This window comes from Nerophis lumbriciformis, linkage group LG28 (assembly GCF_033978685.3).
Source record: "Nerophis lumbriciformis linkage group LG28, RoL_Nlum_v2.1, whole genome shotgun sequence".
NCBI lineage: Eukaryota > Metazoa > Chordata > Actinopteri > Syngnathiformes > Syngnathidae > Nerophis > Nerophis lumbriciformis.
This window is the reverse complement of record NC_084575.2, coordinates 25,961,079-25,985,673: the sequence shown is the minus strand read 5'-3', so window position 1 is coordinate 25,985,673 and position 24,595 is coordinate 25,961,079. Positions and strand designations below refer to the sequence as shown.

Below are 24,595 nucleotides of genomic sequence, written 5' to 3'. Positions count from 1 at the left end.
TGTGTTTCACTCCAAAAACAACTGTTTAGAGTCCCAAATTAGCCGTCCTTTACTGATGTCAACAAAAGTATCATGGATAAGTTAAGCGGCGCTTTAGTAGCGATTGTGATTAATCTCAAATAATCAGAATCAGAAATACTTTAATTAGAAATACTTTTAGGAATATAATGGCTGTATCATGATCAATATTATAGTGACTCACTCGATGAACAGTTGTCTGTTTGGTCCAGCTGGTAAGCACTCCATTTATGTCGGCAAACTTTGGCTCCAAGTTCCACATTTGCAGCGTCCGAATCACGCCGACGTCACTCTCTCAGACTTCTGTCTGCTCCGACGCTTCAGCCTCTCTTCGTGCTCGCTTCTATAAGCAGCAGTTCATCCTCCATATATTCAGCTTCAAAAAGATAAGTTTGTGAATCTTCATTTGTCCCCAAAAAATGTTTGTGTTTGTTATCTAATGCCAAGTCTGCCGTGATTAGAACACACTTCCGTCTGTTTCCGAGAAGTAGGAACACACATTTGTTGCCGGGAGTCAGAAGTGTGTTGCTATGGAAACGGAAATAAATGAGGAAATAAGTTCCGGTAATGCATAAAATGACCAAAATACGGTAAATATTGTACATATTGTCTGTGGCAAACATGCGCTAGTCGTTGCAGATGGAGGTCAGGAATCAGTGTGCAGGTAGGAAGAATGATTTATTCCAATAAATCAGCCCAAAATACAAAAATGTGCCGATAGCACGGGAAGCTAAATTTCAGAACAAGCTGGTTCCGTGTCGCAAAACAAAAACTGCCAGACAGAGTGTGGCGAGAGGCAGGAATCAATTGCTCTGATTAGAGACCGGGAGCAGGTGAGCATCCCGACCACTAATCAGAGGCAGGTGACGTTAATCAGCACCCATGGCAACAAGGAGTGCTGAAACAGAACTAAATCAAGAACCAAGGAAATACCAAACTAAACAAAACATGATCCGGGCAACGGATCTTGACACATATTATTGTACACCTCACTCCCTAACACCTTAAGAGCTTGAGTTGACACTCTCATTCTGAGGACCCAGGTTCAAGCCCAGGGTGGAGCGGAAGCAGGGGGCGCTGGCGGGTTACATGTGCAAGGTCATGCTATCTACGTAACCAAGGTAGCAATTACTGTCCAACCAGCACACGGGTGTGAGGGTGATAAGCCATTATCTTGCATTTGCTTCATTTTTTGTATTACAGAGACAAAAGTGGCCTCTTTCACACCAAACTACTTGCTGAATAATTCAACATAAATTTGTGTTTTTTCTTCTGCACTGCAAAAAGTCAGTGTTTATAAACAACAAAAAAACATACAAAAATTAGGGGTATTTTATTTGAACTAAGCAAAATTATCTGCCAATAGAACAAGAAAATTTGGCTTGTCATGACTTTCCAAAACATGTAAAATTAGCTAACTTCAATGAACCCCAAAATACCTTAAAATAAGTATATTCACACTAATAACAAGTGCACTTTTCTTGATAGAAAAAAAAAGAGACCTTGTTGCTTAATATGTTGAAAAATATTCTTAAATTAAGTAAATGCTAGTGCCATTATCTTGACATAATGATATGCGCTCGGCATTACATTTCTTGAAACCAGCAAACTTATACTAAAAACTAATTTATTGTTCCTAATGGAAAATCAACAAAGCAACCGCTTGTTACTCCCGGGGTCTCCTAGCCGCTCAGGCAAATCATATTGTCTAAAAATGCATTTTTCCATCGACAACATGACATGTTGTCAGTCAATTAGCGCATATACACATCCCAGCCCACGGCCAAAATTGTTATTTTGAAGAATTTACCTGAATGTGCATGAACTATTTCCGTTCAAAATTGTTAGAAATGTCACATGTTAAATGTTTAAATATTAACTGTCCGTTTACTGTACTGTGCCAACTGTACTACTATATGAGTACCTATTTTCAATTGTTTCATTGAAAATAAACCAGCAAAGTCCATTTGGCTGTCATCTGTTTTAATTATGAGACACAATTGTGTCAAAGTCATGATTTTTTTTTCATGCTTGAAATATTCTCATGTTTCCTTAAAAATGTAGTCTTGATTTTCAAAATGTTCTTTCAAGGCTTGCATGTCTACATTAAAACATTATTCTTCATACTGCATTAATATATGCTACTTTTAAACTTTCATGCAGAGAAGGAAATCACAACTAAAAAAATCACTAATTTTTTCATACGGTGTTGATGTGGAAATTTTTGCCTCAGCATTTTGATGGTGTGGGCGTGTGGCACCGAATGGAGATAAGCGTCTCGACAGACGTCACAATATTTGAACAATGATGACGAAAACTGTTTTCTCTGTCGTGTCGGTGTGTTGAAAATTGTTATGCACTTATTTTTTTATTCGATTTTGTGCGTGGCATAGATTTGCTATGCGCAGAGGACGCTTAAACAGTGCGCGATTGCACAGGCGAGCACCTTAGAGGGAGCGTTGCTCGCACGGCTGCGCTAGCATCACAGCTAACGTTAGCCATGCTGCTACCTCTCTGCTCGGGGAGGACGTATACGTATGTGAAGTATGACGTGACAGTATGTGACGTGTGTCGTGACAGTATGTGACGTGTGTAAGAAGGTGCACTTGCTGCCTGTGAGAGGGAGACAGGAAAGAGTGAGAAGAGCCTGTCGTGTAATGCCAGCAGTTAAAAGCAACTGCGTGAGAATTCACAGACATGTGGATGTGTTGAAGGTGTGCTAGAAAATGCGGAACGGAAATTACGGAGCAGCAGAAAAGTGGAATGTATTATTTAAATCGGTGTGTTGGAAAACACGGACCGGAGTTTTTTTTAAACTGGATCTGGATCGGCATTTTCCCATGCCTTGCCGATACACAAATTTTGGCAAATATCGGCAGCCGATCCGATCCAAATATCGGATCGGGACATCCCTATTTCTGAGTGTTGATGACACAGCTTTGCAACAGTTGATATTCTAGTTTCAAGCATGTTTTACTCAATATAGGTCATAAAATCTCAGCAACAAGCTGTAATATCTTACTGAGATAATTTAGGACCGAAACCCTTAAAACAAGTAAAACACTCTAACATAAAATCTGCTTAGTGAGAAGAATTATCTTTTCAGACAGAAAATAAGCAAATATCACCCTTATTTGATGTATTTAATCTTACTTAGATTTCAGTTTTTGCAGTTTGATTTTTTTTAAATATTCAGTCTCTCTCTCTCTGATTTGAAATACACCAACCAAAATGTCCGGATTGTTCAGGTCTTTTTAAGGTTATAGTAACAAACAGTTATTTCCCACATTTTCTCTCAGAACCTACGACGGATGACAGTGTCACATTACCTACTTTCACAACGTCTCACGGTAGCGCCGTGTTTTTTTTGTTTTTTATTCCCAGAGCTGACTTTTGCGTGGATCTTCAATCAATATCCGCATTTTGTCCAACAAGACAGTCGCCGCTTCATCTCACAAGAGACCGGAAGTTTGTACATCGCCAAGGTGGATCCCTCGGATGTGGGCAACTACACCTGTGCGGTTAACAACAGCGTCACTAAGGAGAAGATGTTAAGCTCTCCTACACCGCTGGTCCTCAGGAGTGACGGTAAGTTGAATAAATAACCTTTTCTTCTTCGATGAACACTGTTGGGGAGATGGTGGAAAACAGTCGATGATTTAGACATGGCACTATTTCAAGTCTGTTACTGATACCCATATTGCTACATTGCATATAGGCCAATACCTATGATGAAGTGCATGTAAAATGTAAATTAATGAATGACATATTACATTTGACCTCAAACGTGTTCCTATTTTCTTTCTGTAGCGTCACCGAAAGGAATATAATGGCAAAATTCCCCACATAGTACCACTGGATCCTGTGGCGCACAACGTTGGTGCTTGTTTTGAATCCCGATCAGAGCTTAAAGGGGAACAATATCACAATTTCAGAATGGTTAAAACCATTAAAAATCAGTTCCCAGTGGCTTATTATATTTTTCGAAGTTTTTTTCAAAATTTTACCCATCACGCAATATCCCTAAAAAAAGCTTCAAAGTGCTTGATTTTAACCATCGTTATAAACACCCGTCCATTTTCCTGTGACGTCACATAGTGAAGCCAACACAAACAAACATGGCGCATAGAACAGCGAGCTATAGCGACATTAGCTCGGATTCAGACTCGGATTTCAGCGGCTTAAGCGATTCAACAGATTACGCATGTATTGAAACGGATGGTTGTAGTGTGGAGGCGGGTAGCGAAAACGAAATTGAAGAAGAAACTGAAGCTATTGAGCCATATCGGTTTGAACCGTATGCAAGCGAAACCGACGAAAACGACACGACATCCAGCGACACGGGAGAAAGCGAGGACGAATTTGGCGATCGCCTTCTAATCAACGATTGGTATGTGTTTGTTTGGCATTAAAGGAAACTAACAACTATGAACTAGGTTTACAGCATATGGAATACATTTGGCAACAACATGCACTTTGAGAGTGCAGACAGCCCAATTTTCATCAATTAATATATTCTGTAGACATACCCTCATCCGCGCTCTTTTCCTGAAAGCTGATCTGTCCAGTTTTGGAGTTGATGTCAGCAGGCCAGGGAAGCTAGGGTTGATATTCTTCTGTTGATCATCTTCGGTGGCATAAGGGACGGTGTGAGCCAAGACATCCAGGGGGTTTAGCTCGCTCGTCTGCGGGAACAAACTGCCGCCATTGCTTGCCGTGCTAGCAAGGTCCTTTGTCCCTGAATTGCTCACACACTCCGGCAGATTCAATGGGGATCATCTTGACTGGAGACAAGTCAGCAGCGCAGAGAAGTCCCCAACTGATGCACAGACGAGTGGTCTACCCCGGGTCCCGACTTTGAACAGCTAGCGCAACATCTGTGGTCACCTAATAACCTCTCCACGCAGGAGAGGGGGGCTAAGCAGAAAAGAGACGGCAGATCAACTGGTCTAAAAGGGGGGCCTATTTAAAGGCTAGTGTATACAAAATGAGTTTTAAGATGGGACTTAAATGCTTCTACTGAGGTAGCATCTCTAACTGTTACCTGGAGAGCATTCCAGAGTACTGGAGCCCGAATAGAAAACAAGCTCGCAGTCCTTTTTTTGGGCTCTGAAAACAAGAGGGAAACATCAGGAACACAAAATGATGACACAAGAGTTAAGTTAAAGTTAAAGTTAAGTTAAAGTTCCAATGATTGTCACACACACACTCGGTGTGGTGAAATGTGTCCTTTGCATTTGACCCATCTCCTTGTTCACTCCCTGGGAGGTGAACAAGATTCAATTCAAGATGCGTTTTTATTGTCCATTCTTTAACATGTACAAGACATATAAGAACTGAAATTTCATTTTTGGCACAGTCCCACTAAGAGCAGACATATGTTACAGGGGGACAAGACGGGACCGCCAACGGATCAGCCACTTACAGCCCTCCTTAATTATTGGGCGCCCGGGAATCATTTTTGGTGATTCAACCCCCAATTCCAACCCTTGATGCTGAGTGCCAAGCAGGGAGGTAATGGGTCCCATTTTTATAGTCTTTGGTATGACTCAGCCAGGGTTTGAACTCATGAACTACCGATCTCAGGGCGGACACTCTAACCACTAGGCCACTGAGTAGGTTAAGAGTCAAGGTAAGAGCGCGGAGCTCCTGCCACCAGCAGCCACTACAGCGACACCATCTTGGAAAATCACAATTATGTGCAATTAATCAAATTAAAGAAAATACTTGTCCACAGCACTACTTTTGATTGACCATTTTTGATTGGTAACCACCAACTTTCAAGCTGTACAAAAGTTGAAAGTGTACAATAGCACTCTTTATGCGATATAAGTATAGGCATTTAAGTCCCATCTTAAAACTCATTTGTATACTCTAGCCCAGTGGTTCTTAACCTGGGTTCGATCGAACCCTAGGAGTCGGCCTCAGGGGTTCGGCAGAGCCTCCGACGCGGAGATCAAGACACGCCCGACTCATCGTGTAAATAAAAACTTCTCCCTGTCGGCGTATTATGGATACCCCCAAACAATGTTCCCTCTAATTTTCCATATGCGTGAGCAAACGCAAAAACTCCTTGAGCATTCAGTGGAGCACATGTGAGCACACCTGTCCCAAACCTGACTAAATAACAAGTTCAATGTTTTATTATTGTAATCAAATGACAGCAGTCATTTCCATGACATTATCTTCTAATATAAGTGTTTTGGCCCACTTACAAAGACTATAACATATTGTTTTTCATGAGCTGTGTACTAGTATTATATGTCTGGGTGGGGGGGTCCTCCTTTGGAAATAATGTGTATCCCTTTCAGATACCACATTTCAATCAATCAATCAATCAATCTTTATTTATATAGCCCTAAATCACAAGTGTCTCAAAGGGCTGCACAAGCCACAACGACATCCTCGGTACAAAGCCCACATACGGGCAAGGAAAAACTCACCCCAGTGGGACGTCGATGTGAATGACTATGAGAAACCTTGGAGAGGACCGCATATGTGGGTAACCCCCCCTCTAGGGGAGACCGAAAGCAATGGATGTCGAGTGGGTCTGACATAATATTGTGAGAGTCCAGTCCATAGTGGATCCAACATAATAGTAAGAGTCCAGTCCATAGTGGGGCCAGCAGGACACCATCCCGAGCGGAAACGGGTCGGCAGCGTAGAGATGTTCCCAGCCGATGCACAGGCGAGCGGTCCACCCCGGGTCCCGACTCTGGACAGCCAGCACTTCATCCATGGCCACCGGACCTGTGCCCCTCAAGGAAAAGGGGAGCAGAGGAGAAAAGAAAAGAAACGGTAGATCAACTGGTCTAACAGGGGGGCTATTTAAAGGCTAGAGTATACAAATGAGTTTTAAGATGGGACTTAAATGCTTCTACTGAGGTAGCATCTCTAATTTTTACCGGGAGGGCATTCCATAGTACTGGAGCCCGAATAGAAAACGCTCTATAGCCCGCAGACTTTTTTTGGGCTCTGGGAATCACTAATAAGCCGAAGTTCTTTGAACGCAGATTTCTTGCCGGGACATATGGTACAATGCAATCGACAAGATAGGACGGAGCTAGACCGTGTAGTATTTTATACGTAAGTAGTAAAACCTTAAAATCACATCTTAAGTGCACAGGAAGCCAGTGCAGGTCAGCCAGTATAGGCGTAATATGATCAAACTTTCTTGTTCTTGTCAAAAGTCTAGCAGCCGCATTTAGTGTTTTGTATTTTTTTTGTTTTGTGTATTGTTATTTAGTTCCCACTAAAACATTCACATGTTGCACAATGAGATGTAAACATGGGATCATGTGAACATTCCTGTAACTTTGTTTATAAAATATATCTATATTAGTATTTCTTTAATATAATAACATCATTTTATGATTACGGTTTGGGTTCAGTGAATGCGCATATGAAACTGGTGGGGTTCGATACCTCAAACAAGGTTAAGAACCACTGCTCTTGCCTTTAAATAGACCCCCTTTTTAGACCAGTTGATCTGCCGTTTCTTTTCTTTTCTGCTCTGCCCCCCTCTCCCTTGTGGAGGGGTGGGGGGCACAGGTCCGGTGGCCATGGATGAAGTGCTGGCTGTCCAGAGTCGGGACCCGGAGTGGACCGCTCGCCTGTGCATAGGTTGGGGAAGTCTCTGCCCTGCTGACCTGTCTCCGCTCGGGATGGTTTCCTGCTGGCCCCACTATGGACTGGACTCTCACTATTATGTTAGATCCACTATGGACTGGACTTTCACAATATTATGCTAGACCCACTCGACGTCCATTGCACCGGTCTCACCGAGAGAAGGGGGTCACCCACATCTGCGGTCCTCTCCTTGGTTTCTCATTGACATCCCACTGGGTTGAGTTTTTCCTTGCCCTGATGTGGGATCTGAACCGAGGATGTCGTCGTGGCTTGTGCAGCCCTTTGAGACACTTGTGATTTAAGGCTATATAAATAAACATTGATTGATTGATTGATTGAGGTATAGTCTCTTCAGCAAATACAGTATTACTCTCTCTACAAGAAGTCCCTGAGCTGTACTTGAAAGGGGAAAATAAATAAAGTCATACATCAAGTCCCACCGCCGCAGGTGATAAATATCTACTAAGCATGTCTTTTACCTAATGTCTTTCCTAAATCTTTTATGAGCCACCTTTGATTACACCCACAACCACTTCCTTATAGCCCCATAGTGGTCACCAGCTCTGCAGTCACATACCGGTTTTCTGCTCTCCCTTTCATCCACTGTATTGTCCATGGCTTTAAGTATTTCTGCAAACAACTTTTTCATTTGTCTCTGTTTTGAAGGAGTAATGGGGGAATACGAACCCAAAATAGAAGTGAATTTCCCCGACTCGGTTCCAGCGGCCAAAGAGTCACTTGTGAGACTGGAATGTTTTGCTTTGGGAAAGTAAGTCAGCATTAGGGTTGCAAAGACCTCACACTATGCATTTATTCTGAATTGTCTTCAACTGACTATAAAGTGCAGTGTCTATTCTAACAGAATCAAACCAATTTCTGCTCATTCGCAGCCCTGTTCCAGAAATTAGCTGGAGAAGAACCGGTGGAGTCCCTTTCCCCAGCAAAGTCAAGATGAAAAACTCAAACGCTGTTTTGGAAATCCCACATTTTCAACAGGAAGACGCCGGGACATATGAATGCGTTGCGGAGAACCGACGTGGCAAAAACACTGCACGGGGTCGAATTTCTTTCCATGGTCAGTAAACTTTATTTACATGAGAGTTAAAGGGGAACATTATCACAATTTCAGAAGGGTTAAAACCATTACAAATCAGTTCCCAGTGGCTTATTTTATTTTTCGAAGTTTTTTTCAAAATTTGACCCATCACGCAATATCCCTAAAAAAAGCTTCAAAGTGCCTGATTTTAACCATCGTTATATACACCCGTCCATTTCCCTGTGACATCACACAGTGATGCCGACACAAACAAACATGGCGGATAGAACAGCAAGTTTATAGCGACATTAGCTCGGATTCAGACTCGGATTTCAGCGGCTTAAGCGATTCAACAGATTACGCATGTATTGAAACGGATGGTTGTAGTGTGGAGGCAGGTAGCGAAAACGAAACTGAAGCTATTGAGCCATATCGGTTTGAACCGTATGCAAGCGAAACCGACAAAAACGACACGACAGCCAGCGACACGGGAGAAAGCGAGGACAAATTCGGCGATCGCCTTCTAACCAACGATTGGTATGTGTTTGTTTGGCATTAAAGGAAACTATGAACTATGAACTATGAACTAGGTTTACAGCATATGAAATACATTTGGCAACAACATGCACTTTGAGAGTGCAGACAGCCCAGTTTTCATCAATTAATATATTCTGTAGACATACCCTCATCCGCTCTCTTTTCCTGGGGGTCTGGCGGCAGATTTCTTTGACTTTATCGTTGGAAATGCATCTGCTTTGAGTGTCGCAGGATATCCACACATTCTTGCCATCTCTGTCGTAGCATAGCTTTCGTCGGTAAAGTGTGCGGAACGAACGTCCAATTTCTTGCCACTTTCGCATCTTTGGGCCACTGGTGCAACTTGAATCCGTCCCTGTTCGTGTTGTTACACCCTCCGACAACACACCGACGAGGCATGATGTCTCCAAGGTACGGAAATCAGTCGACAAAACGGAAAATAACAGAGCTGATTTGACTCGGTGTTTGTAATGTGTTTGAGAAAATGGCGGATTTCTTCCCGAGAGCGAATAATAGAAAGGCGTTTAATTCGCCAAAATTCACCCATTTAGAGTTCGGAAATCGGTTAAAAAAATATATGGTCTTTTTTCTGCAACATCAAGGTATATATTGTCGCTTACATAGGTCTGGTGATAATGTTCCCCTTTAATTCACCAACAGCATGTGTTGGAGTTGCACATAATATACATTTAACGTTGTTTGTTGACTTACAAATTGTCCAGAACATTCTTCAGCACATACAGTACTATCTTTTATTCACCAATGTGTTTTTAATGAAAATCCCAAAATGAACAATTAACATAAAATATTGGTTATTTACAAAACCCAAAACCAGTGAAGTTGGCTCGTTGGGTAAATGGTAAATAAAAACAGAATACAAAGATTTGCAAATCCTTTTCAACCTTTATTCAATTGAATGGACTGCAAAGACAAGATACTTAACGTTCGAACTGGTAAACGTTGTTATTTTTTGCAAATATTAGCTCATTTGGAATTTGATGCCTGCAACATGTTTCAAAAAAGCTGGCAAAAGTGGCAAAAAAAGACTGATAAAGTTGAGGAATGCTCATCAAACACTTATTTGGAACATCCCACAGGTGAACAGGCTAATTGGGAACAGGTGGGTGCCATGATTGGGTATAAAATCAGCTTCCATGAAATGCTCAGTCATTCAAAAACAAGGATGAGGAGAGGGTTACCACTTTGTGAACAAATGCCTGAGCAAAATGTCGAACGGTTTAAGAACAACATATCTCAACGAGCTATCGCAAGGAATTCAGGGATTTCACCATCTACGGTCCGTAATATCATCAATAGGTTCAGAGAATCTGTGAAAATCATTGCACGTAAGCGATAATATTACAAACATGCATCAAAAAGCGACATCAGTGTGTAAAGGATATCACCACATGGGCTCAGGAACACTTCAGAAAACCACTGTCAGTAACTACAGTTGGTCGCTACATCTGTAAGTGCAAGTTAAAACTCTACTATGCAAAGCAAAAGCCATTTATCAACAACACCCAGATTTGCCGCCGGCTTCGCTGGGCCCGCGCTCATCTAAGATGCACTGATGCAAAGTGTTCTGCGGGCTGATGAGTCCACATTTCACTTTTTTTTTCGGCAATTGTGGACATCGTGTCCTCCAGAACAAATAATAAAAGAAGCATCCGGATTGTTATAGGCGCAAAGTTCGAAAGCCAGTATCGGTGATGGTATGTGGGTGTATTAGTGCCCAAGGCATGGGTAACTTACACATCTGTGAAGGCACCATTAATGCTGAAAGGTACATACTAGAGATGCGCGGATAGGCAATTATTTCATCCGCAACCGCATCAGAAAGTCGTCAACCATCCGCAATCCACCCGATCTAATATTTGATCAGAACCGCATCCGCCCGCACCCGCCCGTTGTTATATATCTAATATAGACGATGCAAGGCATTAGTGAGGTTATAAAGCTTTTGCCTGTTAAAGAAAGGAGACTGATCCAATGCAGCACAGACATTCGCGTGCCACGCTGTCACGACCCAGACGCACACCAGTGCGCAATCATATGGGAGCCGCGCTGAGCGCACCTCCAAGCGCGTCTCGCTGCCGGCGACGGCCGGGTATATGGGCCCGACGCTCCAGCGCCATCCATTTTCAGGGCTAGTTGATTCGGCAGGTGAGTTGTTACACACTCCTTAGCGGGTTCCAACTTCCATGGCCACCGTCCTAGCTGCTGTCTATATCAACCAGGGTGAGCCCTACCCCTTTCGTGAGCGCACTTCGCGCGGAGTGACCCCTGTTACGCGCCCCCGGCAACAGGGGTGGCGGGCAGGTAAGCTGCGCGGGCGGAGCGCGCGGAGTGACCCCTGTTACGAGCCCCCGGCCACGGGGGTGGCGGGCAGGTAAACTGCTTACCTGCTGCGCGTGACGCCGGCCGCGGCTAAAGCGGACGAGGCGGGGTGTCGGTGCGGTGGTGACCCTGGACGTGCGTCGGGCCCTTCTCGCGGATCGCCTCAGCTACGGCTCCCGCTGGGGCCCTCTCGGGGGAGGGGGCTCGGTCCCGGACCCCCGCGAGGCGTCCCTTCTCCGCTCCGTAAAAGTGTCCATCTCTTTTTTTTTTTTTCTTCTGTTGTGGCATATGCAGCAGGTGCCTGCTCGTTTTTCGTATGTGGGTAACAACATTTAACTATGTATATATATTTCCGAATTGGTTTAACTGCCACCCGCCTGAATCTATTTAAAATCTAATTTTTTTTTATTTCAACCACCCGACCCGACCCGCGGATAAAATCTAATTTTTTTAAATTTCATCGGCCCGATCCGCGGATAATCCGCGGACTCCGCGGTTGTGCCCGCAAACCGCGCATCTCTAGTACATACAGGTTTTGGAGCAACATATGTTGCCATCCAAGCAACGTTATCATGGACGCCCCTGCTTATTTCAGCAAGACAATGCCAAGTCACGTGTTACAACAGCGTGGCTTCATAGTAAAAGAGTGCGGGTACTAGACTGGCCTGCCTGTAGTCCAGACCTGTCTCCCATTGAAAATGTGTGGCACATTATGAAGCCTAAAATAGAACAATGTTGACCCCGGATTGTTGAACAACTTAAGCTGTACATCAAGCAAAAATGGGAAATAATTCCACCTGAAAACTTCAAAAATTGCTTTCCTCAGTTCCTAAACATTTACTGAGTGTTGTTACAAGGAAAGGCCATGTATCACAGTGGTAAAAATGCCCCTGTGACAACTTTTTTGCAATGTGTTGCTGCCATTAAATTCAAAGTTAATGATTATTTACAAAAAAAAATGAAGTTTTTCAGCTCGAACATTAAATATCTTGTCTTTGCAGTCTTTTCAATTGAATATAAGTTGAAAAGTATTTGCAAATCATTGTATTCTGTTTTTATTTACCATTTACACAACGTGCCAACTTCACTGGTTTTGGGTTTCGTACTATACGATATGTGTACATTTCAACTTTTTTGGCACCATTTGAAAAGGACGCCTACAGCCTGGCGTGATTCCACATGTGCATGCACGAGCAAAGCATAGCAGAGTCATAGAAAGACCATATTTCGATCACTCAGAGCAAATTATTTAATGATCCCAGTGGGAAATAAAATACAAAAACTCCAAATGATCCCAAATTAAAACAGCTCGCTCCTGGACTGATTTGTGTGCATAGCAAAGTGTGTCCTTTACTGTAATTCATACCGTCTCCTTGTGAAAATAAATGAAAGCGGCGACCTTGTATTAAATAAATAATCGAAATGACTCAAAAATAAGGGTGAAAGAAGTCAATTTATTATGAGAACGTGTAGTAATAGAACGTATAATTCAATTAAAGCCGTCGCCCCCTCTTGCAAAAAAATTAATGACTGCGGCGACCTTGCTTAGAATAAATAATCAGGACTACTCCAAATAAGACAAAGTCATATAGATTGCAGTAAAACAGCGGTATGCACAATTGTGGCACACGCCAAAGGGCCTTGATACAAATAGACATCGTGTGCAGGGCAGCAGGGACGTGGAGTGGGAGGGATAATCACTCCCTAGACCAGTGGTTCTCAAATGGGGGTACGCGTACCACTGGGGGTACTTGAAGGTATGCCAAGGGGTACGTGAGATTTTTTTAAATATTCTAAAAAGAGCAACAATTCAAAAATATATATAAATAAAATATAAATAAAAACCTATCTTTTTTTCCAAATAGTTCAAGAAAGACCACTGCAAATGAGCAATATTTTGCATTGTTATACAATTTAATAAATCAGAAACTGATGACATAGTGCTTTTTTCAACCAAAAATGCTTTGTTCTGATTAGGGGGTACTTGAATTAAAAACATTTTCACACTGAAAAAAGGTTGAGAACCACTGCCTTAGACCACCACAGAACAAATGGCCTAGTGCAAGGGTCGGCAACCCGCGGCTCTTTAGCGCCGCCCTAGTGGCTCCCTGGAGCTTTTCCAAAGATGTATGAAAAATGGAAAAAGATGAGGGGAAATAATTAATTTTTTGTTTTAATATGGTTTCTGTAGGAGGCCAAACATGACACAAACCTCCCTAATTGTTATAAATCCCACTGTTTATATTAAACATGCTTCACTGATTTGAGTATTTGGCGAGCGCCGTTTTGTCCTACTAATTTTGGCGGTCCTTGAACTCACCGTGGTTTGTTTACATGCATAACTTTCTCCGACTTTCTAGGACGTGTTTTATGCCACTTCTTTTTCTGTCTCATTTTGTCCACCAAACTTTTAACGTTGTGCATGAATGCACAAAGGTGAGTTTTGTTGATGTTATTGACTTGTGGGGAGTGCTAATCGGGCATATTTAGTCACTGCATGACTGCAAGCTAATCGATGCTAACATGCTATTTAGGCTAGCTATATGTACATATTGCATCATAATGCCTCGTTTGTAGGTATATTTGAGCTCATTTAGTTTCCTTTAAGTCCTCTTAATTCAATTTATATCTCATGACACACTATCTGTATGTAAAATGGCTTTTAATTTTTTTGCGGCTCCAGACAGATTTGTTTTTGTATTTTTGGTCCAATATGGCTCTTTCAACATTTTGGGTTGCCGACCCCTGGCCTAGTGCGAGTACGCCCTAAGGACCAGTGCAAAATGTGATTATATAGATATTTTATTATATATAATATTATAATATTAAATTAATACAGTTTGGAAATATCGTACGGTTGCAACTAGGGTTGTGCGGTATACCGGTATTAGTATAGTACCGCGATACTAATGAATCATTTTCGGTACTATACCGCCTCTGAAAAGTACCGGTACACCATGTCCCTGGACACATGAGGACTTTGAATATGACCAATGTATGATCCTTGGTATCGGATTGATACCTAAATTTGAGGTATCATCCAAAACTAATGTAAAGTATCCAAACAACAGAAGAATAAGTGATTATTACATTTTAACAGAAGTGTAGATAGAACATGTTGAAACAGAAAATAAGTAGATATTAACAGTAAATGAACAAGTAGATTAATAATCATTTTTTTACAGTTTGTCCTTTATAATGTTGACAAAATAGTAGAATGATAAATGACACAATATGTTACTGCATACGTCGGCAGACTAATTAGGAGCCTTTGTTTGTTTACTTGCTACTAAAAGACAAGTTGTCTCGTAGGTTTACTATTTTATTTAAAGGCCTACTGAAATGAAATTGTTGTATTTAAACGGGGATAGCAGATCCATTCTATGTGTCATACTTGATCATTTTGCGATATTGCCATATTTTTGCTGAAAGGATTTAGTATAGAACAACGACGATAAAGTTCGCTGATAAAAAAAAGCCTTGCCTGTACCGGAAGTAGCGTGACGTCACAAGTTGAAAGTCTCCTCACATTTCCCCATTGTTTACACCAGCAGCGAGAGCGATTCGGACCGAGAAAGTGACGATCACCCCATTAATTTGAGCGAGGATGAACGATTTGTGGATGAAAAAGTATTAGAGTGCAGTGCAGGACGTATCTTTTTTCGCTCTGACCGTAACTTAAGTAAAAGGGCTCATTGGATTCCACACTCTCTCCTTTTTCTATTGTGGATCACGGATTTGTATTTTAAACCACCTCAGATACTATATCCTCTTGAAAATGAGAGTCGAGAACGCGAAATGGACATTCACAGTGACTTTTATCTCCACGACAATACATCGGCGAAGCACTTTAGCTACAGAGCTAAGGTGATAGCATCGTGCTTAACTGCAGATAGAAACAAAAGAAATAAGCCCCTCACTGGAAGGATAGACAGAATATCAACAATACTACCAAACTCTGGACCTGTAACCACACGGTTAATGCTGTACTAGCAATGCTGTTGCTAACGACGCCATTGAATCTAACTTAGCTACGGGACCTCGATAGAGCTATGCTAAAAACATTAGCTCTCCACCTACGCCAGCTCTCATCTGCTCATCAACACCCGTGCTCACCTGCGTTCCAGCCATCGACGGAGCGAAAAAGGACTTCACCCGATCATCGATGTGGTCGGCGGCTAGCGTCGGATAGCTATCCAAGCTGCTATAGTTGCTATCCAAGTCAAAGTCCTCCTGGTTGTGTTGCTGTATCCAGACGCTAATACACCGATCGCACCTACAGCTTTCTTCTTTGCAGTCTCCATTGTTCATTAAACAAATTGCAAAAGATTCACCAACACAGATGTCCAGAATACTGTGGAATTTAGCGATGAAAAAAGACGATTTAAACTGGCGACCGCCCTATTCCAAAATGTCTGATTCAACTATTGACGTCACGTGCATACGTCATCATACATAGACGTTTTCAACCGGAAGTTTCCCGGGAAATTTAAAATTGCACTTTATAAGTTAACCCGTATTGGCATGTGTTGCAATGTTAAGATTTCATCATTGATATATAAACTATCAGACTGCGTGGTCGGTAGTAGTGGGTTTCAGTAGGCCTTTAAGGACAAACTTGCAATAAGAAACATATGTGTAATGTACCCTAAGATTTTTTTGTTAAAATAAAGCCAATAATGCAATTTTTTGTGGTCCCCTTTATTTAGAAAAGTATCGAAAAGTACCGAAAAGTATCAAAATAATTTTAGTACCGGTACCAAAATATTGGTATCGGGACAACACTAGTTGCAACTATCGATATTTTTAGCTATAAGGTAATAATCATAGTTTTTTCGATTAATTGAGTAATTGGATAAAACATAATGTATATCCTCGAAATGGGTATTTTAGGGAAATTAGTTGATACAAACCAAATGTTTTCTGCTTGGCATAACCTTCTTTTAAATAAATGATAAATAAATGATAAATGGGTTGTACTTGTATAGCGCTTTTCTACCTTCAAGGTACTCAAAGCGCTTTGACACTACTTCCACATTTACCCATTCACACACACATTCACACACTGATGGAGGGAGCTGCCATGCAAGGCGCTAACCAGCACCCATCAGGAGCAAGGGTGAAGTGTCTTGCTCAGGACACAACGGACATGACGAGGTTGGTACTAGGTGGGGATTGAACCAGGGACCCTCGGGTCGCGCACGGCCACTCTTCCACTGCGCCACGCCGCACACAATGCACACAATGGACATTGAAATTGCCCTTTTCAACATATGCGCTTTAATAAAAATGTTCGCTGTTCGCCGCCACACAGATCGCGGGCCAGCCACATACATCGATTGTGCAGAGATTATGTTTAGGAATTTTAAGTTCCAGGCCCTTCATATGGCATTATTGGCTATATTTAAACAAAAAAATGGTACGGTACATTGAACATATGTTTCTTATTGCGACCGAAGAACAATGTTGTCCTTAAATAAAATAGTGAACATACTAGACAACTTGTCTTTTAGTAGTAAGTAAGCAAACAAAGGCTCCTAATTTAGCTGCTGACGTATACAGTAACATATTGTGTCATTTATCGTCCCTGGTTCAATCCCCACCTAGTACCAACCTCGTCATGTCCGTGTGTCCTGAGCAAGACACTTCACCCTTGCTCCTGATGGGTGCTGGTTAGCGCCTTGCATGGCAGCTCCCTCCATCAGTGTGTGAATGTGTGTGTGTGAATGGGTAAATGTGGAAGTAGTGTCAAAGCGCTTTGAGTACCGTGAAGGTAGAAAAGCGCTATACAAGTACAACCCATTTATCATTTATTATTTATTATTTTGTCAACATTATGAAGGACAAGCGGTACAAAATTGATTATTAATCTTCTTGTTCATTTACTGTTAATATCAGCTTATTTTCTCTTTTAAGATGTTGTATCTACTTTTCTGTTAAAATGTAATAAACACAAATTATTCTGTTGTTTGGATGCTTTACATTAGTTTTGAATGGTACCACAAATGTGGTTATCGATCCGATACCAAGTAATTACAGGATCATACATTGGTCATATTCAAAGTCCTCATGGGTCCAGGGACATCTTTCCTGAGTTTATAAACATAAAATGAATTTTAAAATAACTAAAAAAGATTTTGTGATGCTAAAAATTATCGATGTAATTATTGTAGTATCGACTAGATACGCTGTTGTAGTTGGTATCATTACAGTGGATGTCAGGTGTAGATCCACTCATGGCGTTTGTTTACATTATGAAGCGCCATCTTGCTAGCGGTGACGCCGGTGTAGTGCATACTTGCCAACCCTCACGAATTTTCCGGGAGACTCCCGAAATTCAGCGCCTCTCCCGAAAACCTCCCGGGACAAATATTCTCCCGAAAATCTCCCGATTTTCAGCCGGAGCTGGAGGCCACGCCCCCTCCAGCTCCATGCGGACCTGAGTGAGGACAGCCTTTTTTCACGACGGGAGGACAACAGGGTGACAAGAACTAAATCATCCAGACTAGAGATAAATTGTATTATTATGTTTATCTTACCTAAAAATAAATATATTTATTAATTTAAAAAAAAGAAAAACTAAATACATTGTTACTATATTTTGCTAAAAACATAAAAAATAATTGTATTTTTATTTGTATTTTTTCTGACTCCTTATTACATCCAGGCATTAGAATTATACATTAAAATAAACATATTTGAAATAATTAATTTTAAATTATCATAATAATTCATTTAAAATGAACATATTTAATTATTAAAATAATTGCTTGTTTATCAACAACTTTAGCATTTTATTCATTACATTTTGAAGCTCTCAGAAGCCAAGTTATGTTATATTCCTTAAGATTTATTTATGCAAGTTTGAAGTATCAATTATCTAAACACAGTTTTGTTTGCATATTTTCAGGATATATATATATATATATATATATATATATATATATATATATATATATATATATATATATATATATATATATATATATATATGTAACCACGCCCCCAACCACGCCCTGCCCCACCCCCGACCACGCCCCCACCCCCCACCTCCCGAAATCGGAGGTCTCAAGGTTGGCAAGTATGGTGTAGTGAAGTATGTTTAGCTATTCCTCGTCCTGCAGGGATGATACTTGTAAGAAACTTACTTTATTTGTCGTCATGGAGGCGAGGATTAGTGATTTAGAAGTAGCTAAACTACTACCGACTGCGAATGGACGTTAGCCGCTAGCTAGCTAGCCATGTCTTAAAGCACCTCTGAGGGCGTTTCAGTGTTATAGCTTCACCTTTATCTTTAGTTTTTAAGCCAAAATGCATATTTTTTCTGTCTACACACTGTCTGACTGTAAGTACTCCGTGATTGTGCGTTGCCGAACATGCTCCTCTGCTCGAATTTTAAGTTCCAGACCCTTCATACGGTCAGGTTTTGATACATTTTTATTACTGTACTTACACCCGTTAAACGACTAATTGAAACAACAGAATATAAATGAATGTTTACTTTCTTCCAAATTAAATCAATGTGATTTTAAATACAGTGAAACCTCTAATCAACCAACTTTCAGTTTGTGTAGTGTCAATAAACTACTCATTACTAATGTTCACTCTCACTTTGAATTAAATGTCCGTGTACATATATTTAAAGAGCTGTTTCATAGCTCTTTGCTAATTCTGGTCCCTGAATCCTTAATGGGAACATGTTTGAAAATGTAATCCTCTCATTTATTCCAAGCCAAACCTCACTGGTTCCAGACAATGGCTGACACAGTTCTGTCCATCCAACAAAATCTGTTCTGGGAATGTAAGGCCAATGGAAAGCCCAAACCATCGTACAGCTGGCTGAAGAACGGAGAGCAAGTGATGCCAGAGGTAATGCAATTGGATGAATGGGAATGAGGGCTTGGATGTTGTGTGGATCTTGTTATGTTTCATATGACACGTGTAAACTGCTCTGTGAACGTCAATTAACACAAACCCCCAGATTTCTATTTAATTCATATTGAGTTGAGCCACTTCTTTAAAGATACCCATGCTTTCATATTTGAACCCATATACCACCAATTCCCGGAATATTTCTCGATTAAGGGTGCTCGAAAAAAATCGATTCACTTCCAATTTATCAATTCCTATTTGTTTTGATTGCACTGTAAGTTAATTGAACATTTGGACTCACCTTCTCATTTCAATGCGTTTTCTTAATTTTCATGACTATTTACATTGTATATTGTCACTGAAGGCATCAAAACTATGACACATGTGAAGTGAAAACCATTTCAGGTTTTCTCTTGAAACTCATCGAGAGAATGCCAAGAGTGTGCAAAGCAGTAATCAGAGCAAAAGGTGGCTATTTTGAAGAAACTAGAATATAAAACATGTTTTCAGTCATTTCACCTTTTTTAAGTACATAACTCCACATGTGTTCATTCATAGTTTTGATGCCGTCAGTGACAATCTACAATGTAAATAGTCATGGAAATAAAGAAAATGCATTGAAGGTGTGTCTTCCCTACAAGCCTGTTTTGCAGATTTGAGCAGGGAAAACAGGGAACACACACAAAACCACCAAAAATGTATCGATAGTCGGGATGTAAATTTTATCAACTCACAATTCGGTTTGATTCAGGTTTTTGGGGTGACAATTTGATTCAGAATCGATTTTAGATTCAAACCGGTTTCTTGCAATATATATATATATATATTAGGTCAGGAAAAAAGACAAGAGGCTATATCATCCCTACAAGCCTGTTTCGCAGGTTTCCCTGTTTTCCCTGCTCAAATCTGCAAAACAGGCTTGTAGGGATGATGTAGCCTCTTGTGACCTAACGTATATTCCGCTCTATTCCGGTATTGAGCACTGTATAACGGATAAACTACAGAAACCTTGATTAAACATATATATATATATATATATATATATATATATATATATATATATATATATATATATATATATATATATATATATGCGGAATATACGTTAGGTCACAAGAGGCTACATCATCCCTATAAGCCTGTTTTTCAGATTTTAGCAGGGAAAACAGGGAAACCTGCGAAACAGGCTTGTAGGGAAGATTTAGCCTCTTGTGTTTTTCCCTGACCTAATGTATGTATATATATATATATATATATATATATATATATATATATATATATATATATATATATATATATATATATATATTGCAAGAAACTGGTTTGAATCAAGAATCAATTCTGAATCAAATTGTCTCCCCAAAAACCTGAATCAAACCGAATTGTGAGTTGATCAAATTTACATCCCGAGTATCGATAAATCATTTTTGGTGGTTTTGTGTGTGTTCATGTAGTATATAGGGTTGTCCCGATACCAATATTTTGGTACCGGTACCAATATATTTGTATTATTTTTGATACTTTTCTAATTAAAGGGGACAACAAAAAATCTTACGATACATTAAACATATGTTTGTTGTTGCAAGTTTGTCCTTAAATAAAATCGTGTACATACGAGACAACTTGTCTTTTAGTAGAAAGTAAGAAAACAAAGGCTCCTAATTAGTCTGCTGACGTATGCAGTAACATATTGTGTCATTTATCATTCTATTATTTTGTCAAAATTATGAAGGACAAGCGGTACAACATTTATTATTAATCTACTTGTTCATTTACTGTTAATATCTGCTTATTTTCTGTTTTAACATGTTATATCTACACTTCTGTTAAAATATAATAATCACATATTCTTCTGTTTTTTCGGATACTTCACATTAGTTTTGGATGATACTGTCATGTCTGTGTAATCATGTTTTGTTTTAGTCATGTTTTGTTTTGTTTAATTATTGGACTCTTTAGTTTCTGGCTTTTCACTCCCTTGTCTTGTTTCCATGGTTACCCATTAGTTTCACCTGTTCCACGTTTGGACTCATTGTGCACTCTTGTTTGTCACCATAGCAACCCATTAGTTTTCACCTGCCCTCACAACTCACGCACCTGTCTTTAATCATGTCACTATTATTTAAGCTTCCAGTTGCCAGGCTGTCTGTCTGGCGACATCATACCCGTCACAATCTGTTTACCTCTGCGCACTTCATGCCACGTCCAAGTACGTTTTTGTTTATTAATGCCACAGTTAGTGTTTTTGTTTCATTGTTCATAGTTTCTGCCTTTGTGCAAGTTTTGTGTTTATAGCCAAGTTTTGTACCTCCACTGTGAGCGCCTTTTGTTTGTTTCTTTTTTTTGAGTGTTAAAATTAAATATGTCTTCACCTTCACCTTCAAAGTCCTCATGTGTCCAGGGACATATTTCCTGAGTTTATAAACATAATATACATTTAAAAAAAAAAAAGAAAATGATTGTGTGATTATAAAAGTTATCGATGTAATCATTGTAGTATCGACTAGATACGCTGCTGTACTTGGTATCATTACAGTGGATGTCAGGTGTAGATCGACCAATGGCGTTTGTTTACATTATGAAGCGCCAGCTTGTTATCCTCCTACGGTGTGTTGTGAAGCATGTTTAGCTATTCTTCGTCCTGCTGGATTGATACTTGTAAGAAACGTACTTTATTTGTCGCCATGGAGACGAGGACTACTAGCCAAACTACTGCCGACTGCGAATGGACCTTAGCCACTAGCTAGCTAGCCATGTCTGAAAGCACCTCTTCATGAGGGCGTTTCAGTGTTATAACTTCACCTTTGTTGTTAGTTTTTAAGCCAAAATGTATCCACTCTCCCTTTTCTGTCTGCCTGTCAGTACTCCGTGATTGTGCGCTGCCGAACATGCTCCTCTGCTCGTAAAACCAGCAATGTCACGACGTGACCGGTACTTTTTAGAGTAGTTTGATTGCTACGTGCATCTGAGTTGCATTTTTGATTGGTAAAATTGTCAATGCTAATCAGTAGCCTGTATCTGGCATATCCCATATAAATTAGCAGCAAACTAGCTCGAAAAGTGGCACCTTACTTTTGAGCGCTTTCTCATTAACATGATTGCAACATTACCTCGAGCATTCTGTTATGAATGTGCCTGTTTGAGCTGGCGCTTGAGTTTGCAACCCAAGTATCTTAAATAGTTACCGTGGGATTTCCTGTGCATCGGAACTTGGAACTCAGAATTAAGTATGAACTGGTCAAGGGGGGTGACCCCGGGATGCAGAGACGGGAGGCAAGTTTGAAATACAAAAAGGAATACATTTAATAAATTAAAAAGTGTAACAAAAAGCGATGGGGCAGAAGTGCACACCATGAATGCTAACAAAACAGGTTTCTCAGTGGTTGGCAGGGGGAAAAGCCAGGGCGCACCAAGACCGCATAAAGTCTTTGCTGCCTCAAAGGAGGCTAGGGAACAAACACAAAGAAGTTAAAAATAACAGGACAAGGGAAAACAACGTACCATGAGGCGAAGTAGGCGCATGCACGTGCGGAGTTCGGGAAACAATGACCAGCAAGGTCAAGCTGTAGGTGACGAGCCTAAATACTGGGGGGCTAATTGCGAGCAGGTGTGTCACCAGGTCCGCCCCTCGCCGGGGACGAATCACTAAAACACAGGTGCAGACAAAAAAGAAGGCAGGAACACACTAAAACACAACACTGCCGTTATTATCGGCCGATAAATGCTTTAAAATTTAATATCGGAAATTATCGGTATCGGTTTCAAAAAGTAAAATGTATGACTTTTTAAAACGCCGCTGTACGGAGTGGTACACGGACGTAGGAAGAAGTACAGAGCGCCAATAAACCTTAAAGGCACTGCCTTTGCATGCCGGCACAATCACATAATATCTACGGCTGTACACACACACAAGTGAATGCAATTCATACTTGGTCAACAGCCATACAGGTCACACTGAGGGTGGCCATATAAACAACTTTAACACTGTTACAAATATGCGCCACACTGTGAACCCACGCCAAACAAGAATGACAAACACATTTCGGGAGAACATCCGCACCGTAACACAACATAAACACAACAGAACAAATACCCAGAAACCCTTGCAGCACTAACTCTTCCGGGACGCTACAATATACACCCCCCAACCCCGCCCACCTCAACCTCCTCATGCTCTCTCAGGGAAACCATGTCCCAAATTCCAAGCTGCTGTTTTGAGGCATGTTAAAAAAAATAATACACTTTGTGACTTCAATAATAAATATGGCAGTGCCATGTTGGCATTTTTTTCCATAACTTGAGTTGATTTATTTTGAAAAACCTTGTTACATTGTTTAATGCATCCAGCAGGGCATCACAACAAAATTAGGCATAATAATGTGTTAATTCCACGACTGTATACATCGGTATCGGTTGATATCGGAATCGTTAATTAAGAGTTGGACAATATCGGAATATCGGATATCGGCAAAAAAGCCATTATCGGACATCTCTAAATAAAAGTACCAAACTTGGTACCTTTCCCAACACATGGCAGAACAACGTAATAGCAGAGTAAAAACTGCAGCCTGCTTTGTAGTTTTTGAAAAGGATAAAGTAGTCCTCTTTGATGTATTATGCAATAAAATAAATAAATATGCAGAGAACAGGCACGTTCCACAAAGACAGGTTCGAGCCGAGGACCCCTGATCTTCTCGCCGTGAGGCAGACATGTTTCCACACGCACCTCCACCGTCCAGGCAATTAATCTCCTGAAAATTATGATAATGAGTAATTTATTTGTTTTATGAGGGACTTTTTTAGTGGGCTATTTTTGGCCTGAATTGCAGCGCTGCCTGGAGCAGAAGGTTTCAGTAACATGTTAATGGAACCTAAAATGATTTGATGGAACGGTTCATTAAAGAAATGGTGTAATCTAAGAATTTAGCCCACTTTAAAAACAGACAAAACAGAAAACCAACTTAGACTTAGACAAACTTTCATGATCCACAAGGGAAATTGTTCCACACAGTAGCTCAGTTACAAAGGATGGAAAGTGTAAGGATGGAAAGGATAATGCAGGTATAAAATAGACAAAAAATGTACCGTAGTAGCAATATCAAATATAACATGTATGTAGTATTTACATAATATATGTACAGTATATGATATATACTGATATAT

General features: G+C 40.5%; 1 protein-coding gene across 1 annotated transcript in view; it reads left to right on the top strand.

Moving 5' to 3' along the window:
* cntn3b (contactin 3b) overlaps positions 1–24,595 on the top strand; it is a 156,014-nt gene that overhangs the window by 70,326 nt on the left and 61,093 nt on the right. The window contains exons 5-8 of the mRNA XM_061923961.1: positions 3,403–3,606; positions 8,314–8,416; positions 8,538–8,722; positions 19,293–19,429. Coding sequence (XP_061779945.1) covers positions 3,403–3,606; positions 8,314–8,416; positions 8,538–8,722; positions 19,293–19,429 — 629 coding nt within the window. The remainder of the gene's footprint in view (positions 1–3,402; positions 3,607–8,313; positions 8,417–8,537; positions 8,723–19,292; positions 19,430–24,595) is intronic.